The sequence below is a fragment of the Neopsephotus bourkii genome, unplaced genomic scaffold (assembly GCF_033783945.1).
Source record: "Neopsephotus bourkii isolate Nb327-2 ecotype Australia unplaced genomic scaffold, CSIRO-AGI_Nbou_v1 NB_107, whole genome shotgun sequence".
In the NCBI taxonomy this organism is placed as follows: domain Eukaryota; kingdom Metazoa; phylum Chordata; class Aves; order Psittaciformes; family Psittacidae; genus Neopsephotus; species Neopsephotus bourkii.
In genome coordinates this window covers 13,889,795-13,909,394 of record NW_026900624.1, presented here as the reverse complement: position 1 = coordinate 13,909,394, position 19,600 = coordinate 13,889,795, and the positions used below count along the sequence as shown (strand labels likewise).

Below are 19,600 nucleotides of genomic sequence, written 5' to 3'. Positions count from 1 at the left end.
CCTGTATAAAATCACATGGAGGGCAATACTTCCTGCACCTTGCACCTCTCTCACACCTGCCTGCTAACTCCTGTGTGTGTTTATATGCAGCCTTGATTTATTATCTCCCATCCCTTATTTGTCATGGAGAAAAGGACCCAGAATTTTTTCATATGAGACTTCAAGATGCTGTGTGTCAAATGTTCCTGTAATTCAGTAGCCAGGTCCTTCAACTCTTAGACTTTCTGATAGAAACTGGAAATTTACAGGCAATTCAGAGGTTCTTATGCATGAGTATAGAAAAGCTTTTGTGGAAATTAATATAAAAATGAATACTAGTCATCAGTGTAGCTGTCTTGCCTTTTCATGTTACATTAAGTCTGAGTCTTTACACTCTAGCATTCAGTTTGCTACAAGTGGCTTTCAAAGGCCCAGTGAAGGGTATTGGAGATGCTTGTTCAGGCTTTCTTCAAATTCTGATACATGCCATGAGAATAGTTTAATCATTCCTCTTCCTTTCCTGATTTTCTACATAATCTTCAAAGATAAAAAGATATTTTTTTTTTTTATTGGAAGAGTAATTCTGTTCCTGAGCAGTTCTGGGAGAACAGGCTGAATTCCAGTCTTAAAAAGTACGAGCTATATTCCACAGGTTGAAGGGCTCAGTTGCTGCTCCTGTTTATTTAACATATCTCTAATTGTTGATGTGTGTACTTTTTCCTTTTTGCAGTGAGCAAATAACAGCCCTAAGAGTACTTTCACAAGTAGGTGGTGAGTTGTATGGAAGTGAGCAGAGTTTAATCACCAAACCTAATAGGAGAGGCATGGGGATATAGTAGCAAGGACTCTTTCATATAGGACGTGACTCATAGGGAGTTCAGGAAAGAGCAACAAACAGCTTAAGGCTGCATGCAGGATCAAAGCTTGCCTTATTTTTTTCCTGGAATTCCTGAGCTATGGCTTAATTGCCAATAGAGAAAATGGCTATAGGTAATCAAAACCATGGGTAAAGAAGGGATGGAGGGAGGGATAATTAACTAGCATCCTTGCTGAAAAACAGGTTTACCTGCCAGGCTGTAGAAGAATGAATTTGGTAAAGGACTGTTCTAAATGCAAGTATCTTGAAGTAATGTCTTGAGGCATTCGCACAATAAGTTTCCCTACGTCTGAAACTCCTGACTGCCTCCTTTTGAATCTCTGGTTCAGCTTTTCTGGCTTATTGAAAAGCAGGTGGGGCTGCTATCTCATTCCTAAAAGTAGTGATTGGATTTGGAGAGCTTTCTTATTGTAATGGGAATCTCTGCAGAGAGGCAGATTTCATCCTGTCTTTGTTTGTTTATGATCTAATCCTACTCTACAGAAGTCAGTGGGAGAGAGCATATTGGCAAATGCTTTTCCCATTCTTTTCCATCATGAATTGCACAAAAGGGAGTATTTGGATTTTACTGGATCTGTCACAAATTGAAAGCCTGATATCTTGTGAAGTTCCAGAATGAAAAAGGTTTACAGTATACCATTGGAGAGCTGAGACCTGTACAAAACTTCCTTGGAGTCGTGGAGGCTATAAAATGGTACAAGTTCTGGTTCTGGCAAAGATGAACTTGGTATGGTAGAAGGGTATGAAAGCAATACCAAGAGAAATAGTGAGCTGACATTTCTGTAAAACATGGTAGAATCAAAACCCATAATAGTTTAGAATTTATTTCTTTCGATTTTAGTAATGTTTTATGTTGTTCTGAGGTGGCACCTTCACAGTTGCAGCGCTCTGTGCTACTGCTTGCTTTGTGAGGAGCTTGCAGTGGAGATTCTCAGAGCTATTTGTGTCTCATGGTTTTGTCTACTCTGCTACTTCAATCTGGATACTCATACTGGAACGACCATCCCAAACTGAATCAGTATCAAAGCTGCTGTTTTCCCTGTTTATACTACATATGATAATCTGGGGATTAAAACTCTAAATTTCTGCAGCCATGGAGTATTTTGTACATATTCTCTTTTTCTCTGCTCACTTGTGTACCACTTGTTCCCTGTCTGTTAGAATCATGCCTAACATTTGAAATCTTTAAGTAATTTTGGCAACCTGCCTTTAAAAATAAAGTAAGGACAGCTGGTCATAAAAAGGCTTTTACTTCCTTCCCACTTGCTTCACTTAAATTTTAAAATTTTAAAAGAAGAATCTGTAAGCTCTGGCCAAGACATGAAGTGTAAGATTCTGATTGCACGCCTCCCCCTCCACACGCAATGGGTTGACTAGGAATGCTGTTTATTTCCTTTGACCTATTGTTGTTTTCTTTTTCTCTTTCTTCCTCTCTTTGACTTCCTATCTAGGATGAGTCATCCATGTTCTTCCAGTTTGGTCCATCAATAGAACAGCAAGCCTCTGTCATGCTCAACATCATGGAAGAATATGACTGGTACATCTTCTCCATTGTCACTACTTATTTCCCTGGTTATCAGGACTTCGTGAACAAGATCCGCAGTACCATTGAGCACAGCTTTGTGGGTTGGGAATTGGAGGAAGTCCTCCTGTTGGACATGTCCCTGGATGATGGGGACTCAAAGATCCAGAACCAGCTCAAGAAGCTCCAAAGCCCTGTTATCCTCCTCTACTGCACAAAGGAAGAGGCTACCTACATTTTTGAGGTGGCCAACTCTGTGGGTCTGACAGGCTATGGTTACACGTGGATCGTGCCCAGCCTGGTGGCAGGGGATACAGACACAGTGCCATCTGAGTTCCCCACCGGGCTCATCTCTGTCTCATATGATGAATGGGACTATGGTCTTCCTGCCAGAGTGAGGGATGGAATAGCCATAATCACCACGGCTGCTTCTGATATGCTGTCTGAACACAGCTTCATCCCTGAGCCCAAGAGCAGCTGTTACAACACCCAGGAGAAAAGGATTTACCAGTCCAACATGCTCAACAGGTAAGCAAAAGGAATGGGCCAGCCTTACAAAAGAGGGGTCAGAAGGGACCTTTGAGACCAGAATAATTCTGCTAGGCTATGTGATGCTCCAGGGCAGTGGGCAATGTTGGCCAGAACCTGGGCAAGGGGAGGCGAGTTGATGGTGGAACTTGAGCTGCTATGTGTCGCGACTACCAGTACTGTTACCGCCTTAGAAAACCTGTATAGGACACACGGGGCAAGCCAGCATGAGGAAAAGGAACAATGAAGTCATAGTGCAAAGACTGAGTGTGCCCATTGAGGCACCAGATTTTGCATCTATAACAGTGGTGAATTTCTTGGAGCATCTTTGCATAAATGGGTCTGGTAACTCTCAGGTGGGTTCTTGCTTCAAGCACTGGGGATGTTTGTATGTAAATGTAGTAAGCACCAGGTTCTGTTCCAGGCACCAGCCCTATGTAAACAGGTGTGTGACCCACCTGGAATAGTTTTATGGCACCTGCTGTCTGAGGACCTAGTGTCTTTCTGCTGTCCATTAGCTCTGAATTACAGGAAAGAGTGAAGTGCAGAGAGGTGTGGAGAACTAAAGCTGCAAAAAGAGTAAGAGTCAATAACTCTGCCTCGCTCCTGCTTTATACTGGAAGCTTTTAAAACCCTTGGGTGTCTTAAGAATCCAGTTTACCTCAAAGAGGAGTACTTGTGCTATCACCCTGCTCATTGGCACATTCTTGGCCGTTGTCTGCTGGGTGTTTTGGGTCTCATTCTCTATTGTGCACGTTATACGTAGAGCTTAGGCATCTGCATCAGAATGGCAAGTTTTTCTAGATGGAAAAGGGCATTTAAAAATAGTGAAAACCTATTTGAATAACAGTCTTCTTTTAATCCAGATTCAGGTTTTCTGAAGAAACAGTGCTAAGATACCTATTTAAGGTCATAGAGGAGGCCTGTGGTGGAACAATCTCTAGAACAGCACTCTGATTACTAGATCTTCCTTTTTCTCTCAGCTGGAGTTTTAGTGTGTCACTAAGCAACCCAGATAATTAGACATGGGATCTGCAATTAGCCAGATGCCCCCTGACCTGCTCAGCTGTTATTCTCCAATGTTTTATATGTAAAATCCTTGGGCATATTGGTCCCTTTGTGGTAGAACAAGGTCAATGCAGGCAGTAGCCACCAGGAGAGGTGGCCACACAGAGCTCAGCATCTTTGTTCATTTGTCATGATGAATCATGGAACAGTGAAAACGTGATTGATTGGTTTGCGTGCTGAGGCCCCTCAGTGTCAGCTGTACTAGGCAGATACTTGGTGAACAAGAAAGCAGATTTTGGTTTGCCTGGAAGTTGGGAACTGAAAGAAAAGTCTGTTCTTTGAGCCATTTTTATTATCCATAATGTTATCTGCTGTTTCTATGATCTATTTGGCATATACCAGATCTTACTGCCTTTACTTGCCTATCCCCGTATTACCTTTTTGCTGTCTGCGAGCCTTGGAAGTACTGAAGGACTAAAGGTTCCCAAAGCTTTATTGGTTTCCTTCCCAGCTATGCTTAGGGGTAAGGGTTGTATTCTGCTTCTCTTTTGACTCATCACTGGAATGATTAAGCAGGGAAAATATACTTAATAGATGCAAAGTTATCAGATATCAAAGTTATACAACAGCATTAAGGCAGGCTGTTCTACCTTTCCAAATGAATAAGGTGTGTTTTTTTTTTTTTCTGGAGAGCTGTACTGTGTCTTTTCAGCAGTTATGTAGAAAAAAAAATGTTGTCCCCTAATATGTGATGCAGTGTTCTCCAGAGACTTTTTGCTAATCAGTTCTGTTGACACTGTATTAGCCTGTGCACATCATACCCACATAGCTACACTGCTTCAAGGACCCAGCATAACCTCTCAGCATAGCACTTCTTTGTGTTGTATAAAAGCTGCCAGCTCAGAGACTCCTGAGTCTCTAGATATGACGGTACTGTTGTGCAGTGTAGATATGCCCTGAAGCCTGGGCACCCCACACGAAAGCAGTTCTTGTCACTTTTGAAGATATTAGCTTTCTTCTCACCTTCATGGCCCAAATCATGCTGTTCCTTCTCCCTTGTCTGCTTTGAGTACAGCTTTCACAGGAATGACTGTGGATACATGTAGATACACCCAGCTTAGTTTGGGTAACTGACATCAGTCTCTCTGAGAAACAGAGTGAATTAGTCCATGCCAAGCTCTGTTCTGCCACTGCCTACATTGCTGGAGGCACCTGGGCTAGCTCAGAAATAATTACATTGTGTTGCAGTTGCTTCTCTCACCACAGTGTAAATACTTGTTTTGCCTTGCACAGCACTGGCTTGTGCTCTCTTCCCTTCGCCCCGCCCAGATGTTTCCACCCTCTCTGCTTCTGAGTAAGATGGTTAAGAAGTTAGACTTCAGTGAGTTGGGTGCTTAGTTTTCTGTTTAAGTGGAATTACTTTCAGGCACCTTTTGATGTATAAAACTAATGGTGTCCAAAATAAACCATTGCTTTTGCAAATCCAAAGGTTCAGTAGAAATATGACAGCTTCATGCTCAGCCTCACAGCCTGGAGTCTGTGTAGGAGGAAAGGTAGAGGTGAGAGAGGGACAAGATGTGGAAAGGAGCAGCCATGAAGATATGAGTTCACTTCACTGGACCAAAACCCACAGAGATAAATGGCTGTGATCTGTGTTCATGCCTTCAAGTCCTGTTGCACTTGCTGAAATTTATGATGTGCTAAACTTTAAACCCTTCCTGATATACTCTGTCTATCTGAGGTCTTTAAATCTCTCCTGAAATGCTTTGTCTATCTGGAGTATTACAGATTCTGCAGACCTGGATGCTTCATACCTTCTCTAACCCCTTCCACCTACGAAGATGCCACAGCACTTGTGCATTGTAAGCACCAGGGAGCAGCAATATCTGCATGTCTGGGACATTGTCTTGCTCACTTTGGACTGGGCTGAAGGTTCTAGAAAACTAATTTTAGTCTTGCCCTGAACCCGGCAATACTATATTCAGCCATCTGCAACTTACAGTTCCCCCTCCGCATGCCTACACAGAATAGAGAAATGCACGTATGTGGGCTTGATGTCTGGGGAGGCTGCAAAGTGTATGTGACCTCAGATAATACATCACCATGTAGCTGATGCTTCAGAAACTCTCGAAGCTAATCCAAAGTGGTCCAGTTTGCTTCAAATCCATAGCTGGGAGGCAGTGTGATAAAGGAATTTTCCCATTCTTCCAAGAGTGACACATCCAACTGAAAAAAAAGTGTAGTTCTGTTCAGCTGGGGCACATTATACATTAAGACTGTGAATTAGTCATTTCCCAAGATCTGCCTTTGAACTTTGACCATTTCTTCCTTTTTTAGTTCTCTCTTCCCCCCTCCCCCCCTTCTCTTTCTGAAAGTGAAGCAGTTCTGAATGCAGCTAAAATTGGAGGGTCTCGCTCAATGTGGTCTCAGTGGTTGATCTGGGCGTATAATGGAGGAACTGAAATGAAAGTTGCTCATGTTTAGAAAGAAAGCTCAGTTTCTCTGTCTTTCCCCCTTCTTACACTGACACTTGTTCGCTTTTGCAAGAGCTGTGCAAACAAAGTTTTGTTTGAAGTACAGCTGCAAGCACAAAAAGAAACAAGACAGACTGTTATCTAAATGCCATTTCTTGCCAATGTAGGTGTTTGGTCTGAATCTTCTTGTATTAATAATGGTCTCATAGCAACTGTTTCTTGTCTGTCTCGAAACTTGTTCTCTTTTGTGTTAGACTGGAACTGCAGAAGTATGATCACGACCATTGAACATTGCAAATTTTGTCCTGGAAATGAGCCCACTGGTGAGATAACTCCACTAAATAATAGGAAAGTAATACTTTAAATAAGGTTTTTTTTCGACAAGAATTATTGGTTTTCTTTTTGAATGAAATTTTCCTCGAGTGAGGGATTTATCTCAATTTATGCTGATAATAGGCTTAGGTGATCATTTGAAGTCTGTATATGTAAATGCTGTTTTCCAGTTCAATTGCATTCTTTAGTTATTCATATTGTTTGTAATAATTACCTGTTCACTTATTTCTTCATTGCCCCAGAAGAAATGGGATTTGAATATTCCGGTCTACCAAGTTTACAGTTATCTCAATGGCCAGTCTTCTCCTGAGTACCCAGGAAACCACTGCGCTCTCTGCTCTCTTCTAGTGGATGAGATTACAAAAGTTCAGAAGGAGTTTCTAACACAGTTTTTCTCTGGATAAATGCTCAAATGTGGATTTCTTCCTTCTTGGCCCTTCAAAGGAGAGCTGCTAACGTAGGCATTCTGCAGAACTCATCTATTCTTGCTTCACCATGGCTGCTGAGGAGTGAGTGGGCAGAGGTGGATGTGTTTATAGGCAGCCTTCTGCTTATTTCATTATTTTAATTGATGGGACAGATTTCCTTGAGCTTGGGATTGGTGCTTCTCATTACATTTTAGAAATGAGAAGAAACAACTAAATGACAGGAGCATTCTTGGGAGTGGAATTCAGGGATGAGTCATGAGAAAAGAACATGATTTCTGGCACATATTTGAGGAATAGAAGCTCACCATTTTGTATGGATATTCACAGTCATAGGGCTATATAAGCTGTGTTTTTATTATAGCCTTCAACAAGACCTGGGCTCTTCCCACTGGTTGTCATGGCTGCTTGTGAATGCTGGGCCATAACTACTAGTTTGTTGTTGTAGGGTTACTAATGAGTTCTCCACTGATTGGCTTTAATAGTCTCTTATTTAACACCAGGCTGCACACACCAGATTTCATTTTAATAAAAAGTGCAGTGAAGCATTTGCTTTGGAATGAAAATACAAATATGGAATTATACTGCCTTTGCAAAGAAATACTTTAAGAGGGGAACAAAGATAGATTCAATTCTGCACCTCAGATTCCTCAAATATGAAAACAGCTGGAAAGCTAGCTTGGTGCATTGTTTGGATATGATACTTCCACTTTGGGGGAAATACTAACTTTCATCTGGAGCTTTCTATACCAGCCAGTTAAGAAGTGCAAAAGAGCCCTTAATGAATGGTTGGAAACTATTTTCCAGGGCAAGCTCTGTTCTCATGTGGCCAAATTGCCCTAGTGGAAATTAGGAACTGCAGGGGCTTACAGAGCTGAACAGTGCGTCAGTGAGCAGAGAAAGTACTTGCAATAGGATTGTACAAATATATTGTTTCCCTGGAGACTCAAGACCATAGGGGCTGTATGTATCCCTGGAAAGGTGCAGTGCCCTGTCAGGTTATTGTGTCACCCTGATATCTGGAAACAGCACTGTGACCATGTCATCCTAGACCTGCTTTCCCCAGGTCAGTGTGAAGGACAGCACTCAGGCAGCACCTTTCCTTGTTTCCCAGGCTTCTCCCAGCCCTCTCTCCTGCATTCTCTTCTGCAGTCCCAACAGCTATTGCCTGCCATATCCAACATGGGGATCATCATATGTCATTTTCAGGAGCTGCCATGGAGCCCCTCTGTTGTCTCCTAGACAAGTGAACCACACACCTTCACGCAATGCAGTAAAGGAGTTGAGAGCAGAAATGGAGAAAGGACTGTGTCACCCTTTCTCCATAGGACTGTGGAGTTAACTTTGTGCTAAGAGACAGGAGCACTGGCTGGCACTGAAGTCTTACTGGCTTCACATCTACCTGCTTGGCAGCTGACTGGGAAGCCCTGCTCCAGCAGTGGGAGGCACGGTGCTGGGACTTGTTTCTTTACTGTGGAGGAGAGAAGAGAAGGTATAAATGACATGTTCCCACAGATGCAAAAATTGCCCTTTTCAGAAACTTGGAGGGTGGGGGAGCATATGTAACTTTTGACCTTTTGGAGCCTTTAAGCTGGTGTCTTGTTAGCAGCTCGTTATGTTTCCACTGGTTCATGAGTCCGGCTGCTGTCAGGCTGGTGCTAGCTGGCAGCATGTGGCGTGAGCGCTGCTGACAGATTAGAGATCCCTGCTGCTGAAATCTGCTTGTTCCTGTCACCACTCCAGCAGCAGCTGGAGGCCTGTGCTGGCCCATGCCTCCTGCCTCCACTGGGGTCTCTCTGTCTCCCCGCATCCGTTGTAGATTACTCTGCTTACTGCTGCTTGCATGCTGCCATCACTTTCTTTTCTTTATGCTTTCCACCTTCCATCTCTTGTTGCATTTCATTTGCCCTGCATGTGTTGCTCCCTGCCATGGTGGTTCCATGCTGGTGAAAGGTGCTGAGTTCACTACCCTCAGGCTACCAGTTATTCACACTGTCTGCCAAGGAGGTGGGCAGTGGGTGGGAGCAGCAGCATTTATCCATGTACCACCACATCTTGGGGGCAGTGTGGGTTCCTCTCACTTCATTTTTCTGTCTCCTGGAGGGTGATGCTGAGGGCAGCTTTATAACATTCTCTCAACCCAAATCTCCCCCATATGGGTGGGCTGCCAAGGATGCCTCATGCGGAAGGGCACAGCCTCTGCCTGGCGGTCCTCCTTGCTTTGCCCAGACCTTAAGCACTTAAGCACTGATGCTTTGGCAGTGGAAGGCACCAGTGACAGGTAGAGGAAAGTCTAACATCAACCCCACTAAGTGTGCTTGTGCAATACCAAAACCCCAGCTTCTCAGAGGGAGTATATGATGGGGAACAGCAAAAAATGTTTGTCCCTCAGCAGGCACCACAGGGTGCCTTGGTCCTGCAGAGCAGGGCTTTGTCAGAAGTGGAGAGGAGGCACTTGCTCTGTGTGGACAGCTGTATTTTTCATCCTTTCTGCAATTAAAATAGGATGGGAGGGTTCAAGTGAAGTGCTGGGTTTTTGGCAAGGGTTATCTTGATTAGAGGACAGACCCTTTCATAATGGCCTCCAAAATCCACCAGCTGGGAATGAATTTTGGTATGCACCATCAGTTTCCAGATGGGAAAATGTCCATGTTCTGCTTCCAGCCCTCTGAGACATCTTCTGCTCTGCAGCCAAGTCCAATTAGTGCTAATACCGTGGCAACTTTGCTTGCTGGTGACAATATGCTTTAAGTTGGGCATTCAGGCTCTGTTTGCTCTTCATGAAATGCGAATCAGAATCCTTCCTCTGTAGTGAAGCTGAAGGAAGCAGTGTGAAACTGCAAACCCAGCTCTGGCTGCAGTTCAGCATCTGCTACAGTGGCATCTTCCCCAGTCACAAAATGTTGTTGGGGTCCTGTGGGTTTTAAAGTGCCCGAGGGAATCTGAAAACCTGCTTTAGCAGATCAGTGGAGGGAAGGTGAGAAATAGCCTCCTTCCTTGAGGAAATGGCTTGATGGGTCTGTGGTTATTTTCTGACTTGCACACCTGCAAATCCATGGTTAGCCATATGCGATTTCATCACTAGAGCCTGTAAGGAACACAGGCATTTCTTTCCTTTGATAGAAATGTGGGGTTTTTTGTGGGTTTTTTTTTCCCTTCCTTTTTTTTCTTTTTTTCTCCTCAGACTTAATGTTCTTACTATCTTTCAAGTTTTTAAAACTAGGAACTGCCATGTTGCTATGGCTCCCTGTGCAACTCTGAAGCAGATTCTGCTTCTCTTCGCTTTGGTGCAATTTGGGTGCAGTTTGACAACACACCAGGCCAGCTTGCCGCCTACTGGCTTCCTGCCAGCGGGACAGGGGGGCCACAACAGCAGCTATCGTTGACAGTAATTCATGAATAAAAGGGGGAAAAAAATCAGGTGTCCTTTCCTGGCGGACAGTCAAGACATTAACCCTGGTGCATCAGGCTGAGACATTTTTTGTTACATTTTGCAGCGTTAACGCCATTCCTGTGGTTTAAATTTTGATGGGATATTCTTTTCCCCTTTCTGTCCTTCATCCTTGTGTGCTGGAGCTGAGTGCTATCAAACAGCTGGTCTGTTCCCCTCAAGAGGCACCTGCTCTTTGGTGGTCTTTGCCATATATGCTTTGTCTAAGAGGTCATTGTGCATGTTTCAAGCTAAGCTGGCAATTAAGTGCTTTGCTGAATTGAGGCTTAGGCTACTCCTGACTAGATGCTGCTGATGATATTCCTCTCAAAATCATTGCTTTAAGGGTGTACTCGAGTCTTGCATCCAAATTTTGGGAAAATGTGGATCTGCGTATCTGTGGGGCAGCTGAATACTTATGTCAAAGGGACCAAACGGAACTGTGGTTTTGAACATCTGTTGCCTGTGCAGAATCCAGACCTCCCTCTGCAGCTCACAGACCTCCCCACTGGCCTATATTCAAGTAGCTGTTATTTTTAAATGTTGCAAATTTTATTTTCATTCTTAGTCCAAAGGTGAACATTTTGGAAAAATCTGAGCAAAAAAAACCTGTTCATCCCATTTTGAGTTATGACTGTATGAAATGGATGAATTTGTTCTGCTTTTGAATAATTATCCAGCAGTGGGATTTTTGTTGATGTGGACAAATAACTCAAAGCTAGCTTCACTTCAAACTTCAAAAATAGTTTGCAGTGGTAGACAAGGGATTCCTGCTTTGTTAAGGTTAAAAATTTGATTTTGTATTGAATATGAACATTTGAAGGTGGTGTATGTTAATATTGTGTAATTTTTTTTTCTTACTGTACATTCATTGTGCACTATATTTCTTGAAGTACTTGAATGAAAGATAATTCAGAAATGTGGTATTTAAAATGCTTCAGTGTGAGTGAAATAGTAACAAAGAAAACAGAAATGGCAGAGATGTATCAGCTTGTCCAGTGCACTACCTGCTCTATCATTCCTGCAGCGTATCCTGCCCTGATTTAAGTAATAAAAATGTCCCTACTCAAACACCTTTATATAAAATGAATATTAAAATCTAACCGTAGTGCCCTTGTAAGGATCTATCAGACTGAATGCTGCCAGCCATCTTCCTACCAAGAAAGCTCTCTTCCACCCCCTTTGGAGAGATTTCTGAGCTTGCTATACCACACTGAACAGGTCACCATACCTGTCCTGACTGAGTAAACTGTAAGGTGAATAGAGGTCCCCTGTGGAGTAACATGTCATGAGAAATGCTTGAAAAACAGATTTTGTGAACCGAGAGCTGGTCTTTGCAAGGACCTGGCAACATGTCAGGTAATCAGATGAAGGATTCACCCCCTGATGGTCTGGTCAGGGTGGAAAAGAACCTGAAAACCTGTGAATCTCTGAGGCCTGACAATGGTTAAAAATGCACAAATACTGACTAGACACTGACTTTCTTCCTGGTTTTGAAGCTGTATTAAAACGAGATGGAAATGAGTTTTCAGTGTCTTGCCCAGCATTCTTCCCTGTATTATTAGTGTTACACATGAAATCATTTTTCAGCAAGATGGCTACCTCCAGTAGCAGTGTCAGCATCTTACATTTATTTATGTCAGGCCGTAGGATCTTTTATCTGCAATTCCAAAGCACTTCACAGAGTAGAAAGGGATGGCTTAATTCATCGCTAAAATTCAGCCATCTCTGGGGTGAAATAGAGCAACTGTTTAACAGCACACAGTATGAAGCAGAGATTAATACAGCACCTCACTGGAGCTGCACGAGGAGTTTCAGCCAGCAGAATGAAATTGCTAGAGGTGGATTTTCGCCAAGACATTGGGGCTGTTTAATAAGCACAAGAGATTAGCGTCAGTGCCACACATGCCTCTTCTGTGCCTGTGTGAAGCAGGCAGCCAGCAGTTCCAGAAGTGGTTTCAGGAAGGAGGTTGGCAGCTTTTCCAACATGCAGACTTCACCAGCAGATAATATCTGCTTTCAGAGACCTTCTTCATCACAAGATCATGACATATTTTGGGCATATGTACCTAGATTCTGCACTGATCATCTGCTTATTTCCCCTGGAAACTCGGCCCTGGGCAGAGGGAGACAACCAACAAGGCTGCTATGTACCTGCCACTGAGAAAAAGCAAGTGATAACCAGAACTGTGTGAGAAGTAAAAGGGTCAACTACAATAAAGTTCTGGGAGGATGTAGCCACATAGGTAATAGATGCCACAAATAAAAGATGGTCCACCCACAGTGGGTATTTTTCATGGCTTTCTTCCCCTTTAAAACAGCATGTCACTGGCAGATGAAGCTCCATGAGTGACATGAGGTATCTGAAACAGATTGCTGCAAGAAATGCTTTTCATCCTCTTCTCAAAGATGCTGACACTGCCCTTCTGCATCTGAGTGGTGGGAGCTTAGAAGAGCTGGTACTTAAGCCATGGTGAAATGCTCTCCAGCATCACCAAGGGACTGTGAAGACTTTGAGGTGCGAAGTACAGCTGCATACATCCTCCAAATAAATCTGAACATCTAGCAACTGCTCTTCAGTATGCCTAGTATGTATTAATGTTAAACAGCTGTTTGGGGAGGAGAGTGTGGGATACTGGGCTTTCCAGCAATTGACTTGCCCACATCCAGGAGGTGCAGGACCAATCTTTCAGGGTTCTTCTGCATGTTCTGCTGCCCTCTTCTCAGTTTCCTTTTCCTTCTCTTTCCTTGCAGGCATGTAATTGAAACATTGGGAGAGCTCTACTTGCCAATCTATTTTTGTTTTAACGTTGCTCTGAGGAGGAGAAGGTCTCTGTTTTTACCAATGTGGGACTACTGGTCGGATGAAACAAGTGTTTTGGAGATCTGGTGCCAAGTCATGGCTTCTCCAGTGGCTGTGGAAATATTGTAGTTCTGAAAAGGCCCCAGAGTGAGAAGTTTACTGATTTTTATTTTTTTCTCCAAGCAATTTTTCATGAAAAGCTCAAGTTTGAACTGATGAAGGCACAAGCTTAGCAATGCTGTGAAATTGATTTGGGATAGTTTATTATAGTTCCATGAAATTGCTTAAGTAGAAAGTTTGGCAGAATGAGGGAGCCAAACGAGAAGAACATGGTGCTGCCAAAAGTGAGTGGCACTGGAAGTACCAAGTAAGCTGGTACATTGGGTTATGTAGTCATTCAGATGTAGGATTAGCCAGAGGGGAGTGAAGTTGCTCAGGAGAGGGACATCCACCACCTTCCACTGGGGATCAGGCTGGTTTGCACTACTACTGGTTGCCTTCCTATTTGCCACCCACTTCTGGATCCTCACAAAGCCTGGAGAAGGGATCCTGCACTTGGTGATCAGATGTGGCAGCTGTGAAACTTCATTGCAGCCAGCAATTGGCATTGTGGAAATGGGTCCCTGGAGAAGAGCACTGATAGAAAGGCAGCAAAGGAGAGCTGGGATGTGGTGCGGAAGGAGGAGCACTTGGGGAAATAAAAAGCATCACTGGGCTTGGTTTTACAGCACTTGCTGTGAAGGGCATGCAGGCTACTGCCAAGCTTGGAATACAGCCAGTTCCCTAAAAGGGAGGGCTGTGGGTGGCACTGACCTTTATTCCTCAGTGCAGTTAGTACCTTACTTTTCAAGTTGCCTTTGGTCATAGCAGCAGTGCCAAAAGCCTGGAGAGCTGCATGGATATTGCAACATTGGCTGTGGCCATTCTGCTGAAGCCAGGGAGCAGGGACTCCTGCACCAGTGCATTTGCCTTGGTCCACCCTCCTCACTATTATAGAAGAAAAGAGATGCGGGCCTGATCAAGGAGACAAACGCTGTTGTGCATGTGGCTATTTACATAATTCTTACACACCCAGGAAGGTGCTGCAGAAGACCATGAGCCCTCAACACTTACTATAGCAGTGCTCTGGTGAGCTGCTAAGCAGTTGGTTTGGTACCACCAGGAAGCCGTGGAATAAGTTCTTCTGTGGTGGCACATGCGGGTAGAAATGTGAAAGATGGTGATAAAGAGCAGGAGGTCTGTTTTACAGGAATGGCCCTCTGGAAACAACTCACACTTTTGCTGATGTAGACTATGCAAAAAAGCTTGATTTCCTAGTCAAGTCCTTATGTCTCTTGGTTTTGCAATGTCTGCTGTGTTTTTCAGCACTAAAGGTGCTGTTTCTTTATGTTTCTTTTATAGGCCTGGAATCCTTTTTTTTGCCCTTTTGTCATGTTTAGCAGGCATGGGAGTGGTGGGCTTGTTCTGGCTAGTGGGTACAAAGTAAATTTAGAATATATTCTTCTGTAGTATTCAGAATACTTTCTTCTGCAGTGCATCTAACCAAGGATGTAAATCATGGGTAGTCAAGTAGAGGAACAATGATTGAGCAAGCATTTAGATGTTTGAACTAACAATTTTTTTACTTCCTTCTCAACCCACTGAACCTAATGGGTTTCCAACTGTTTGCCTGTTCATGCTGAGAGGGGTTGGGAGTGGGAATCCTGTGAGCTTGCCAGATCAACACTAGTCTTTGCTAATTGATGTTTTCTCCATTTTCAACATAATTTTGGGGCAGGCTTGCAGGAGTACATTGTGGAAGGGGAGAATAAGAGGGTTGTAGGGGAGGCAATAACCTGTAGGCAAAGCCCTAAGATTGCACTGACGTATCCATGTCTCCATGCTCATTGTGATTTGCAAAAAAGCCAGGGATGAGCCCACTGTTTTTGTTAACAGTCATGTCCCCTTTGTGTGTCTCTGTGTCCTTCCCTTACTCCCATCCTCCATCTTTCTCATCCTTCTCTCAATAGGTGATTCTTTTCTATAGAAATATTAAATCTTGGTTTAAAACAGAAGAACCACCCCATTTTCCCCACCCCCTTTCTTTTCTCTCTTTCATCTTTTCTTCACATGGAAGTGTTTGAAGTAGCACAAGTTCCTGAGAAAGGCGTGTTGGTTTTTTTTTTCCTTCCTTTGTGCTTTGGCTCTGTGTCCCTTCTTCATTATATCTTCCCTTTGTTATTTTGTTCTGCCTGCCTCATCTCTCTGTTTTCTCCCTATCTCTCAACCCTTCTTCAAGGCTCTTTCTTCATTAATATGTTAATTTCTAGCCCAGGAATGCTTCTTGAGGCTCACTGTTCACCAGGGAGAGCCGAGGAGAGAGCCAGGAGAGAGGGAGGAAGGGAGAGAAGGAATAAGAAAAAGGGGGAGGACAATAACTTATAACAGGACAGGATAAAGGATGTTATCAAAGGAGGAATCTTGCACTGACTGGTGTCATGATGCCAGGGAGAAGAGGATTATCCATGTTTTGAACTGGGTTGGTCTTTTTCTATTGTTTTGATATTTTAGAAAAAAGAAAAAGTTCAAAAATAAAAAAAGCCATATATATATATTTTTAAGTAGCTCCTTTTTGGCAATTTCCAATTTATTTTTTTTCTCTGAATAGATATTTTATTTTTTTTTTAACACCAGGCCCTACTCCCACCTTAATATGATACCTTTGTTTTGTTCAGTGCAAACATGTTTCCTGCATGTTCTTTACATCAGGCTCTGAGCATGTTTTGCAGGATGAACAGAACTACACCAGGAGTTCTCTGAAGGGATTTTACTCCCAGCAGAGGTTTCCAGAATTTTTGTCTTCTTCAAATGAGAAGCAGGGAATGGCTCAGCTTCAGATAAAGAGGTATGGATAAAGACTGTAAGACCATAGAAGCTATATAGCTGTAAAAGTGTTAGGGAGTCTGGGGCTAAGAGGGGCCTGAGAACTGCAATTAAAGACAGTTGTGGTGGGTCAAGGTTTCTCTTTCTGCCTCTCACCAGTAGAGTTATTGGGTGGATGGCTGCAAAGGAGCAAGTGTTGGAAGGAGGCACCTCTGCAGTATGGACCACATCCGGGAAGAATGCAAAAAGCCAACACTATTGCACTGAAAATAGGAAATACCTCTTGTATTTGCTGCTTTATATCTGATGTAGCAAGACCTCTGTGCTTGGAGTCCTATGATCATTATTTCCCAAACAAATAATTATCAATGCTGTGATAAAAATCAGAGCAGGGGAGCTTGCTGGTGGGTGGCTGGAGGTGAGAAAGAATGTCTGAGGAAGGGCATGTGGTAACAGAGGGAGATAGATAGGCTCTAATACAGTGCTGCAAAACTGGTATGAGCTGGAAGCAAAATAGCTGGGGAGGAAATCTCAGGGGCACTGCTGCAATGTTCTGTGAAGTCCAAGGCCCCCGAGCCAAGAGCCTTTCATATATTACACACAACTGTGTCAGACAAATATTATTTAGGTTGCAAAGGCAAGCACTTCAAAAGGAAGGAAATGCCAGAATTAAGGCTGCAATGTTAATTTGGCACTCTTAAGACTCCGCATTACAGAGCAGCGGTTTCAACACTGCATACTATCGTACAAGATAGGACCCCTGCCTGCTTCTGTACGCAGGAAGGGTGACATTTCCTGACTGAGCAGTGATTCAGTGTTTTGTTTTCTTTGCCGTGTTTAATGTGTAGCCTTAAGCTTTGTAATGTGCCTGCTTTCACAGGCTTCTGAGAAAAGTGTTTGTCTCAAGGTGTTATCTGTGGCACACGTGAAGGCAGTAACTCAGTACATCAGGAAGTCCATGGATTCTCACCCTACTCCTGTGAGACGAGAGGCACAAGCAGCTTTATGTAAATCCATTGTATAGGTGGAGAACTGAGGTGCAGCAAGATTAAGGTCAAAAATGTCTATTAATTTTTCATGGCCGATCTCAGACACCTTGAACTTGTTATCAAAGTACTGATCATTACTGAAAGCTTTCTGTGTTCAAAGCAAATTCCTCTTTGACTTCAACTCAGCAATTCCTGGAATTGCTGCCTTCCAAATCCTAACTAGGACTGAGCACCATTTTTATTGATTTTTTTTATTAATGTAGAAATGCAGATTTGGTGGCAGGCAAGCTGTATGGGCTGTTTGTTTGTATCCTGTGTAACTGTTTGTTTTGAAGAAATCATCTTTAACCCAAGAGAAAAAAATCTCCAGTTTTCAAATTGTTTCCTTTTTTAAATTTTCGTTTTAATTTTAATAATTTCTTTCAATATATTTTAGATGAAATATTTTAGTTCTCTTTCAAACTAGTGTACAGTTTTAAAATGTATCTTTTATTTGAAAAAATATGTTTGCAAATGTTCAGATTCAAAAGAGGGGGACTAAACCTTTGTTTCAACAAAGTCAAAATTTTATACTTACGGATTTGCCAAAACTGGGCTCTCAATACGGTATTTATTTTGTTTGGAATTGCCAACAGACCAAAAAAGGGCCAGAGGTTTGTTCAGCTTCTGTCAAGTGTCCAGAAAATGAGGCACACAGATTTAGTGACTGCTTGCAAAGAATCTGGTTTAAGAGATTTACTAATCTCCCTGGTATCCAGCAATAGGATGCATGGGAATGGTTCAAAGGTGTGCCAGGAAAGGTTTAGACTGGACATTAGGAAGCATTTCTCTGTTGAGATGGTGGCCAGACACTGGAACAGGCCTCCTAGAGAGGTATTTAGTGCCCTAAGCCTGTTAATGAAGAGGCATTTGGAAAATGCTCTTAATAACATGGTTTAGCATTTGGTCAACCCTGAAGTGGTCAGACAATTGGACTACATCGTTATTTTAGGTCCCTTCCAACAGAACTATGCTCCATCTGCTCCGTTTCATTCTGTCCTGTCCCATCCTTTCCTATTCTGTACTACTTGCATCACCGTGACCCTTCTGCAGAGGTAGGGATGAATCCAGCCTTGCAGTACAGCTGAAAGGTAGCTCAGCTGTATGGTTGTCCTGTTTATACCAGCCAATCTCTACCTCTTCCTTGATTACTGCCCACTTTCCAAACAGCTAAGTTTGATTCTCAGTTCAATCCATCTGGTGTATTGAATGAGACAAGGGTGCTATAAGAAAAATTGTTGTTGATTGTGTCATTCAGGACTGATTCATAGTGGTTATGCAAAATGGGCTACATTCAGGTTCCTTGAGCAACTGTACTTCTGACCTTCCCCATTTTGATGTGCTTGACTTTGTGTAATGCATAAGCCCAGACTTTGCCAAAGTGCTTTCTTCAGTAGTTGTGAACTTTTCATCTTTTATCTCCCACCTCTTTTTTCTTGTCTCCTCCAGCTTGCCTTGTTTCTTCTGTCCTTCTGGCTATTTATCCCAGTCTGGTTCTTACCTACAAAGCTACGATCTGCCCTGTGGATGTCTCATTTAAGCTTTGGATCTGGATCTAGAAAAATCCAGCTTCCACTTCTGGATTCTGTGCCACTTGTTTTCATCCATTTCCACTTATCTCATATTCTGGCTCCTTGTCCCATCTGTCTTCTGCTCCTCTGGGCCCCAACAAGTGCCAGTCTCTTTGCCTAAATGGTCCAGGTGTCACATCTACCAGTTTTCTTCTCCCATGTAACATTTCAGCCCATATTTCTCCTAGTCTCCCGAGTCAATATATCCTTATCACTTTCCTGGCTCTTTCCTACTGCTTTAGAATTAGCCACCCTTCTTTTCCAATGATCACTGTGTGCAGGGAGTGGGCAGGATCAAGGGAGATGCAAATCCAAGAGGTGCAGTGCTCTTCTTGCTTCCCCAGTCCAGATACAGACCTTTGAGCTCACGTGAAGAGAAGGTCACTTAGACTGCAGAAAGCCCAGTAAGGAGAGTATTTTAGATTTTTTTTTTTTCAAATTAAAAAACCCCAAACTCTATTAAGTGTCTGTTGAACAAGTGTAAATTGCAGTTTTTCCAAAGGCTTATGACCTGCCTCGGTTTCCACAATATGGCAAAAAGCAGCATGTGACACGAAAGGAATCTTTTCTTTCTCCTCTCTTCAAAATTCAAGTCCCTTGAAAGCAGAGAAATTGCTGGAGCTTTTTAAAAAGATCACTTTTTTCCCCCCCTCTTAATGTTGGTAAAATAGCTTCTTTCCTCTAGATTGTCTTTGCAAATAACAGAGCACTTTTGCTTCTTTTTTTTTCTCCAAATATCAAACCTGGCATGAGCATCTGA

General features: G+C 42.9%; 1 protein-coding gene across 3 annotated transcripts in view; it reads left to right on the top strand.

Annotated features, from left to right (window-relative positions):
• Positions 1-19,600, top strand: part of GRIN2B (glutamate ionotropic receptor NMDA type subunit 2B) — a 219,378-nt gene that overhangs the window by 95,347 nt on the left and 104,431 nt on the right. For all 3 annotated transcript variants that reach the window (XM_061361769.1, XM_061361777.1, XM_061361760.1), the window contains one exon: positions 2,308-2,906. In XM_061361769.1, the coding sequence (XP_061217753.1) occupies positions 2,308-2,906 (599 nt within the window). The remainder of the gene's footprint in view (positions 1-2,307; positions 2,907-19,600) is intronic.